Source organism: Melospiza georgiana, chromosome 11 (genome assembly GCF_028018845.1).
Source record: "Melospiza georgiana isolate bMelGeo1 chromosome 11, bMelGeo1.pri, whole genome shotgun sequence".
NCBI lineage: Eukaryota > Metazoa > Chordata > Aves > Passeriformes > Passerellidae > Melospiza > Melospiza georgiana.
Window position 1 is genome coordinate 7106647 of NC_080440.1, and position 10007 is coordinate 7116653.

General features: G+C 42.7%; 1 protein-coding gene across 1 annotated transcript; it reads left to right on the forward strand.

Annotated features, from left to right (window-relative positions):
• The first annotated feature begins 1172 nt into the window (after window positions 1-1172).
• THOC7 (THO complex subunit 7) lies at window positions 1173-8811 on the forward strand. The gene is made up of 8 exons (XM_058031765.1): window positions 1173-1319; window positions 1634-1751; window positions 2595-2722; window positions 3075-3161; window positions 3918-3975; window positions 6959-7025; window positions 7148-7217; window positions 8432-8811. Exons 1-8 carry the CDS (start codon window positions 1301-1303, stop codon window positions 8497-8499), a joined length of 615 nt encoding a protein of 204 aa, XP_057887748.1. The 5' UTR covers window positions 1173-1300; the 3' UTR covers window positions 8500-8811.
• The last annotated feature ends 1196 nt before the right edge of the window (window positions 8812-10007 follow it).

Here is a 10007-nt window from a genome sequence, read left to right on the forward strand (position 1 = left end):
ACCGACTTGAAGCAATCTACACATGCGTAAAGAGCTGTTAAATGCCTCCATCCAGAACAAGAAAGCGCCTTTTAATCTCTCACAGTTCTAAAACCAGGAACTAACAGATTACAGCATATATTAACTTCGTTCTTTTCCCATCCTGATTTTCCCCACCACCCTAAAAATGTCAATGAATAGTGCTAAGCAGAACAAGGCAGTGAGCCACTTAATTGTCCAAGCCGAAATGAAGAGGGAATAGAAAGGTGTCAGGCTCTGGCAACGCCTCAGTTTCTGAGATATACACTGCAGTAACATTACCAGCACTGCCCAAGCATCCAAGCCTATGGACCAAAAGCCTGAAACTCAACACATGGTAACACCTTAATATCTCTTTTCTCCGGACGCCTCTAGGCACTTCTTCCAGCACCAGCTTAGTTTGCCAGGACAGGAAGAAACAACTATTGTTTCTATCTGCTGATCACAGTCAAACTCACCAAGAAACATCAGAATAATTTTTGGCACACCCCAGGCCCTGCTGCTTGTCCTCCGATCATAGTAGTGGGGATGAGCCCAAGGGCGGCCAGGGGAGGCCAGCCCAGTTCCCTGACATCTGCACCATGGGCACATCCTCCACACCCTCACCAGGGAAAGGCACCGAGGGACCAGCGCTCCCTCTCCATCACCCACAGGGGCTGGACAGACACCACAGGGGACCCCACCGCCCTCACAGTGCCATGTCAATGACACCGGGCACCGAGACGGGACCATCCGCCTGCCCGCTGGGTCATGGCCAGCACGGCGGGACCGTCCGCCCGCTCCCCTGTGCCATCGCCACCACCGCTGCCATGCGGGACCCAGCGAGGGGAGCTCGGCACCACCGAGGGCGATGGTGACGGCACCCCGGGGAGGACACCCCGAGCCGGGGCCGTGGCGGGAGGGCAGGCGAGGCGCCCCCGACCCCGGCGGCCTCGATGGCGCGGGACCATGTGCCGGGGGCATGGCGGGGCGGCCGGGCGGGGGGCGGCGGGGCCGGTGCGGGTGGCGGGGGCGGGGAGGTGGAGCCTGGCTGCGGGACCGCCGCTTCCCTCCCCCGTCGGGCGCTCACCTGGCGGGGCCGCCCCTCGCCAGGGGGCCGGTTCCACGCGGGGCGCGGGGCTCGCCCGCCCGCCCTCCCCGGGCCGCGCGTCCGCCGCCCGCCGGCTCAGGCCCCAGCAGCCGCCGCCTCCCCCTCCATGGCCGCCGCTCTCGCCGGCTGCATTGTGGGAAGCTGACCTCACTCGCTGCTGCCGCCGCCCCGCCGGCTCCGGCACTCGCCGCCATGGGGGCCGTGACCGACGGTGAGACCTCCCTCCCTCCCTTTCTCCATCCTCCTCTCCTTCCTCCCGCCCCGCTCCGCGACCCCCGCCGGGGCTCCCCGCGGCGCCGCGCCCCCCGCCCGCCCTCCGGGGAGCGGCTGCCGCGGCGCCCGGGGCCGCTCACCCCGCAGACGGGCCTCCATCGCGGCCCCGGCCCCGCGGCCCCCCATGCTCCCCCGGCCCCGCGGCTCAGCGGATCCGCCCGCTCTGGCTCCGGGAATGGTTCCCTGAAGGGCCCGGAGAGCCCCGGGAGGCGGCGGCCATGGCGTGAGGGCTTAACGGGAGTTTTTCTCCAGATGAAGTTATCCGCAAGCGGCTGCTGATCGATGGCGATGGAGCTGGCGACGACAGGCGAATCAATTTGTTGGTGAAGAGTTTCATTAAGTGGTGTAATTCCGGATCTCAGGAGGAAGGGTATCTCTTGTTTTGCTTTGTTTTTTTAAGTCTTGGAACTGCTTAGCTTGCGTCTCCGTGGAAAGCAGGGCTCGATCCATTTGGAAGAGATCCGCGTTAAAATGCACACAGCTGCTTTTCTTTGGCTCTGTGGTGTTTCCAGGACAAACGCCGAGGTCTGTGCTGGGAGAGGAGGGCTGCAGACGGGTCAGGAATCGCTGGGGGCTGCGGGCTGTGTCCTGAAATCTGCCAGCACCGCTCCAATGCCCGCAGGATTGCTGTGCCTGCTGCGTGAGCCGGCCGGGAGTCCCGCTCTTATAACAGGATCATGACTCGGATATTTTAGTTGGCAGTTCTGCGTTTGTTCTGTTAGGGAAGGGAAATACTGCTGGTATTTCTGCTGCTGTCGTTCTCTCTTTTTTTTTTTCTTTTTTTTTTTTTTTTTTTTTTTCAAGTCTAAATTAGTAAGGTACAAGTGACAGCCTTCTGTGGGGTCTCTGTTAGTAATGGATATAAATTCCCAGAGATCACAATATTACCAGTGTGTAGACAGAGAAGCACTGTTGTATTAAAATACTAATTTGGTGGCCACAGAACCAACCCGAGCTGGAAGATTTATAAGCTCTGGGTCAAACTGCTCAGTGCTTTAACTTTATACTGATAAGGACATGATGCTGGAATTAATGTGTACAGTGTTTCTAACTGCACTTCCAAAAAATTATACACTGAATCTTTGAAGTGTTTTCTTTATTGAATGATTGTTATTTAGCCATCCTTTATGCTACAGAAGTTTTGTTTTCTTGCTCTATGAAGTTAGGAACTATTTTTATGCTGCTTGAGAGTAAATGTCTTGTCTGTTTTCAGATACAGCCAGTACCAACGAATGCTGAGTACTTTATCACAGTGTGAATTTTCAATGGGAAAGACTCTTCTGGTGTATGACATGAACCTGAGAGAGATGGAAAATTATGAAAAAATCTATAAGGATATAGGTAAACACGAGAAAACGTTACTGGTTTCTGTTTGACAGTTTCTCTTCTGAACAAGCTTAAGCCTGGTGAACATAATATATACATCTAATGAGTGGTTTGGAGGTTTTTTGAGTTTGTTTTTTTTTCTTACTAGATAGCACTCATTTGTGCTATAAGCATCTTATAATTACATAGAATACATACAAACAAGAGCTTTTTAAACCTATTGATGTGCATATAGTTTTTAAGCTGATGGAGCTAACAAGCCACTATGTCACAAACAGCTCTTTTATAGTTTATCAAATAGCTTATATACGTGTATTGTTTGAATTCAGTATAACTCTGTATCTTTCTTTTTTTTTTTTCCCTAAAGAAAATAGTATAGCTGCAGCCCATGAGAAGATCTCTGAATGCAAAAAACAAATCCTGCAAGCAAAAAGGATTCGAAAAAATCGCCAGGGTAAGGTGCCAAATCTGTATTTACAGTGGTGAGCTTCATTGGTTTGTTACCTTTTAGAATACATTGTATTGGAAAATAGATTCTAAATTTTTGAACGTGCAAGGCATCATGATTACTATATTCAGCCTGGTGGGTTCCACTGACTACTGAATGTTTTGGGTGGATGACACAGGCAAGATTGAACCAGATCTCAATGACATGCAGCATCAGGAAAACCTAAAACAGTGTCCTTTCTGAACACCTGTTTGAAGAGGTGTATTTTTCCCCTACTTTTAAAATTGTATACCCATAAATCATTGAAACCTACAACACTCTAAAAGATGAGCAGTTGATTAGAAGCAAAAAATTGTTTTTTCATGATAAATGAAATGCCAAAAATTTCAGAAATATAATATGAAATGTTTTAAATACAACTGTTTGATCAATGCTGTGGATAACTTTGAACTCAACTGGAAATTAAAATAACCTTAATCAATAGGAATGTGGAGTTCTTACAACTTCACAAACATAGGTCTGAAGTGTTGGCTTTTTAATATGTTCTGTCCAGTCTGCAGCACAAATTTTTCCAGGTGAATGAAGTAGCTGTCATCTGTATGGTCTTACTATCAAGAAATGGCTGTGTTAGTTTACCTGTGTAACCATAATGTTATTCTTAATGTGTAATAGTTTTTTTAAAAATAAAAAAAAAAATCCATGCATAATTTTATACTAAATATTTTCAGAAGTATTTAGATCAACTATTTAAATGTCTTTCAGAATATGATGCATTGGCCAAAGTCATACAGCATCACCCAGACAGACATGAAACACTGAAGTAAGTATAAAACTACATTAAGTTATAATAGAGCAGTAAACTAGAAGTCACCAGACTTGACATTTCCTTGATTTCAGTTTGACTTTTCCTCGTGTTTAAATAATTTCTTTGCCACAATAAAAACTTGTGTTTCTGTGTCCTTATGAGCTTTCTTTAATCTCCCATCTATATTGGTCAGAAGCACTGCTAATTGTTCTGTAGTTGAAATTTTTCCACTGAAAAATTAAGGTGAATAAGTGAACTGAGATGTAAATGCACATCTCAGAAAAGGGAGATGGTGGGAAGTCCTTTAACTTGCACCAGCCAGATTCAGTGGTCACTCGAAATGCATAACACACAAGCAAGTAAGGTGGAATGAGAGAGAGCAGGAGAAAGCTCCTAGAGTTCTTTTTTTTCTATATTTTCCTTCAGGTTGTTGTTCCTGCATGCCCAGTTATAAATGGCTCTGTGGTTTGCCACACATAACCTGCCCTGGCATGCAGGGCAGACCTACCTGTTGTCCAGCTCGTCCTGTGTGTAACTCACAGTGCTGCTTGTCACATTCTGGGTTTGCATCACTGTCTGTGCTTTTGGGGCAGTTGTGGGGAGATTACTGAGCCATACAAACATTCCAGGATTTATTGCATCTATGAGTTTGTTGTTCTAAAACTGATTAAAGAGGTGGTGTGGGATTACTGTTCCCATGTAAGTGCAGCTGTGCACTTTTCCTCTTCCCACTTTCAGTGAAATTGCCAGGGGAGGCTGTCTTTTCATATTCCATAGCCTTTCATAGCAAATGGAAGTGATTTGGTTATACTATTACCCTAACAATAGCATTTTTATAGCTATAAGCCACTGACAATATTTCACACATTTCTGTCTTGTATGTTTTTTTTCTGTGCCTTGATTTCATTACCCCAACTTTGATTATTACAGGCAATTCTCATGAGGCTTGGCTACTTCTTACTTCATTAGTCAGCATATGACATTTATCAAGTGAGGCTTTAATAAAGAACCACCAAAAATGCAGTTTCTCAGATAAGTTAATTAAGAATAGAAACAACTAAATGAGAGAAGTTGTGACTGCCCCATCCCTGGAAATGTTCGAGGCCAGTTTGGATGGGGCTCTGAGCAATTTGGCATAGTGAAAGATGTCCCTCCCCATGGCAGGGGTTGTGTACTAGATGATCTTTATGGTCCTTTCCAACCCAAACTATTCTATAATTCTTGGATAAATGATAATTTTATCTTCGAGGATGCTGGATTGTTTAAGTTTGGATTGTTTATTCTAAGTTTGCTTAACGCATCCAAGCATAAGTTTCTAAAGCAAAGGTAGAAAAGGTGGTGAGTTATAGCTGGTAAGGATGCAGTCTGTAGAAAAGTACACAGAAAATGATACAATGAACCAAAGGCCACCCTTAATTCAGAACAGAGGAAGCCTCACTAACAATGTCACACTTTTCATGGAACTCTTAATCACTGAAAACACTTGAGAAAACTTCTTGTGAGAAGAAATAGAAGGGTTTCTTGCAAGAGTGACATTTACAGCTTTTGCAGGTTATCTGGCACAATAGGACAAAGTTTAGAAAAATACTTTCTTTGTGCTTTTAAGAGTCTATTTCTTGGAACAAGGAGTCATACAGCACAAAAGAGCTGTTAACAGCTTAGTCACAAGTAGTGCACAGGAGCCAATTCAGGAAGTGATAGGAGCAGAAGTACTGAACAACACTGCCCACAGTGTAATTAGATGCTGTATCAGAAGAGCTGTTCAGGGAACCAAGAAATGACACAGTCTTACAAAAAGAGATATGAAGGTAAGAAGGCTAAGCAAAGATACTCTGGAATGTAAAGCAGAAGGAGTAAAATTCCAGATGTAGTTTGGATGTTACTAGAAAAAAAAAGTCTGTCCTCTCACAGTCTGCTTTCACCTGACAGCACAGTATAAACAGCAAGACTTGGGCAAATAGAAGTTTTTCAGAAACTAGAAACCAAATGCTTCCAGAATCAGTGTATGAGCCTGTTAGCTGAAGAGAGGGGTAATGTCACACACAACTCTCAGGTATTCCCATTGAGGTACCAAGCATGCTGGCTCAAAAAAAGACAACACCCTCAGGTAGCACTAAAATAACCTTTTCCCATCCACACTGAGGTACTTAGGACTGGAGGGCTTTTTGTGGTTCCCTTCCCAGACTAGCTGCAGCAGCTGTCAATGGCTTCAGGAAAAAAAGGTTGATTTCCTTGCTGACCCCTCTATGACTCTGCCTGCTAATTAATCAGGGGTGATCATCCTCAATCCACTTCACCTTTAAATGAGCAGTTTGCTGTCATTGCATGGTGCATAAATTATGAAAGGCATTAGACCAAACTGGGGGTTTGACTGTAAGAGTTGGTGTTCCATTCTCATATGAAAGGTATACTATGGTACCTGCTGTTCTTGGCCTCAAAAAAGGTCCATGGTGAGCTCAGGTGAGAGCAGAAAGTTCTTCTCCCAAACTGGTTGGGCACTGAACAGGCTCCCAGGAAAGTGGTCACAGCACCAATCCTGACAGAGTTCAGGGAGCATTTGGACAATGCTCTCAGGCACAGGGCATGACTTTTGGGGTATCCTGTGCAGGACCAGGAATTGGAGTTGATGTTCCTTGTGAGTCTGTTCTGGCTCAGGATGTTCTAAGATTCTATTAATCTGCTTCTTTGACTTGTATTGTAGAGTCAAATAAATAACATGTCGTGTCAGGACTGAATTGTTACAAATGCCCATGGTACAGCTGTATTCCAGCTTGGAGGTCTAATTTTTTAGATATTGTAAATATAAAATATCATAAAATTACAAGTTGAGAACATAATAGTTTAAAATTACATGAAGTGACCTTACCTCTAAATCATTCCACTTGTTTTGTTTACATAAACAGTATATTTTAGTGTTCTTTCTCCTCTACTTAGAGCAAATCTGTTTTGCAAGAATTTTACAGAATTTTTAAAGAATACTCTGACAATTTCTTTTCAGGCAGCTGGAAGCTTTGGGAAAAGAACTGCAAAATCTTTCTCACATTAAAGAAAATGTTGAAGATAAGGTAAGTTTTTCATAGAGATGGTTATATAATAATTTATTAGGAATACAATCAATGTAGAGTCTGCTATGGGTTGTTTGACTGTATGTGCTCTGTTTCCTACAACATGTATTTTATCATTCCAGTTGGAGCTGAGAAGGAAGCAGTTCCATGTTCTCCTCAGCACCATCCATGAACTTCAGCAAACCCTGGAGAGTAAGTGCTGTTCTTTGGTAATAGATATAACTGGGTGGTGTTTTAGCAGATCAAAAGGAACCACAACTTCCAGCAGGGGAATGGCTCTGTGCAATTGAGGCTGGTGACCTCTTGCATTGGCAGAATTTTTTCCCAGTAGTAGTCCAGAGCCTGAGCCTGCTCTGAGTTTTTTGTCCTCTACAAGCTACCCACTGTGCCATTTCCTAACTAGCTTCAGGTTAATTTGTAGGCAACAGAATTCTTAAAATGTGAGGACAGAGAATAGCCATTTGAGTTTTTTTTTTTTTTTTTTGTTTTTTGTTTTTTGTTTGTTTAACAGAAAGTATTTCTTACAGAGAGCTATTCTTGTGTTGATTTCCAAATTTCATTTTATAATTCCTATTTCAGTAGTTTTGAACATGTCACTACTACCATGGTATCATTTGAGGCTTTACTAAAAAAAATTGAAATACAAGAAAGGTAAATGCCAACCTACTCAGACTGTGAATCTGTGACAGAGCAGGGACTAAAACTGTCAGACATGAGAGCTAAATTCAGGAATTAGTTGTACTCATCTTTTCTCATACAAATACTTAATATTTTCAAATCAGCACTAACTTTTCGTGCTCTAGTATGGGTAATATTATTTTAAATATTTGCTGTATATTTTCCCTGTCTTTCAAAGACAGAACAATTGGTACAGCCTCTGAGCATGACCTGATTAAATGCAGAGATGGCTCTAAGAGCAGACTTTCATTCTCTAAGGCCATCTAGATCTTCTTAAGCAGAATGAACTGTTAATCCTAGGTGCACTTTAGCAGAAGGTTATTGTTATTATGTGTTACTAACACTTGCTTAAGTACTACTCTTGAAATGCATTTTCATGTGAATATATAGATTACTTTTCAGGGTTTTGTGAAGAAAGTAGCAGTTCAGTGAAAAGCACAGCTTCAGTATAAAATAAATAAACCATTAGCAGAGAAAGAAGGGGTTAGAAGCAATCTGGTACCATTTGCTTCAATTGACACTATAGAATTTACCCCATATTTTCAGTAACAGCTGTTAGAGATAACATCCTTAAAAACTGAAGGATTATTTTGTTTGTTTGAACATAGCATTTTTTAGAATGAGATACTCAACTACACATTTAAAGCAATCATAAAGTGGAACAAAGTTCTGCAGTATAGTCTATATATGACCAAGAATGTTTGACTAACAGTAACACTGAATTTTAGATGATGAAAAACTTTCAGAAGCTGAGGAATCACAAGAAACTCAGATGGAAGCAGAGGCCAAGCAGTAGATGTCATCTGAAGACTGACAGTTCCTACTTAAAGTCCAAGTATCTTCACTTTCTGTTGAAATCAACAGTAAGAGAGATGGAGCTGGAAATAGTTTTCTCCTGCTTCTGTGAATTTTTATACAAAAATACATGTTTTGCATATGTTTCATGGGAAAAGAATTGCAGATGTTTGCAGGCAGGCACTCGATGTTAATCCACAAACTTTGTAATTTGTGACAAATATACTTTGTTTCACAAAGGATGAAGCTTTTACACCATACTTGTGAACTGAGGTGTTTGTAAAACTTTGCCAATAAAAGGTGTTTTCACAGATTTTCCTATTTTTAGTAGAGATTGAGCCTTATAATAAGAGCTTGTTTTCTTACATGGCATCAGACTGAGGGCAGTGCATCTTTTCATGAGTCCCAGCTTCCACACCCTGTTCTGGATGGGACTCAAATCTGAACTAAGTTGGTTCTTAGTTTTTTAAAGTAGCTGCCATTTAGAATTTACTGTGACTAGACTAGAATTTGATAGTTTCATATAAAATAAATCACTTCTATAGAATGAATGCTTGTTAGGGGTTATAAAAACCTAAAAATTATACTCTACTAGCTTTAATTTTTTCATCAAAGTGATGCAAAGAACTGCAACAATCCAAGCCTTGCTCTGCTGTATTTGTTGTACCACATCAATAGTCACATTTTGAAATGGCACATTTACAACTTCAATTTAAAAGGTTTGTTCTTGAAGAACCAGGAATCTAATCCCAGTAACATTTATAATCTGCTTCTGGATTTTATCTGTGAATTGACTGTTATCAAAATACATCATAATTTCTGAAACAAATAGTGGAACCCTTCTTTTCTCATGGTGAAAAACTGAAGCAGTAGAGCAATAATCGTGATGTTAAAGAATCAGAAATACTTTTGTTATTAGCAGGCAAAGTGGAATCTATCCATCCACCTGGATCAGCCTGCTGTCTGAGCAATCTGTTGGGAAGTAACCAAAGTTTCATCCTTGCGCAAAAGAGAAGAGAATGGAATATGCCCTGTGTTTTGTAAGACAGAGAGGAAGGAACAAGGGGCAGTAGTAGGTCTAAAAACACTCACTAAATGGGGCCTTCCAATGATTTGGGTAAAGGAAAACACTTTGGATCTCACTCAGACTGTGCCATAAGCAAACCTGGTTCAGGTGAAATAACAGTGCTACATGGAACAGAGCTGCTGTTTCACTGGATCACAGCTGAGGGGAATTTCCACAACTGAGACTTCAGACACTTATAGCCTAGATGCTGTGTAATTCCCACTCTCAGTGGATCTGGGTGGATTGGGCTGAGCAGACATATCTGAGCTTGCTTTGCTCACATTCCAAGTTTGCTAAAGGCAAGCCAGCTGAATAAGAAGTCACACAGCTTCAGTAGCACAGTGCAGCCCTGAACTAATAAGCTGTCAGAAGTCTTCTAGTTCACAGCTGGTCAGCTCAGAGCACAGGGAAGCTCAGCTTTGCCTGATGGAGCCTGTACAGAC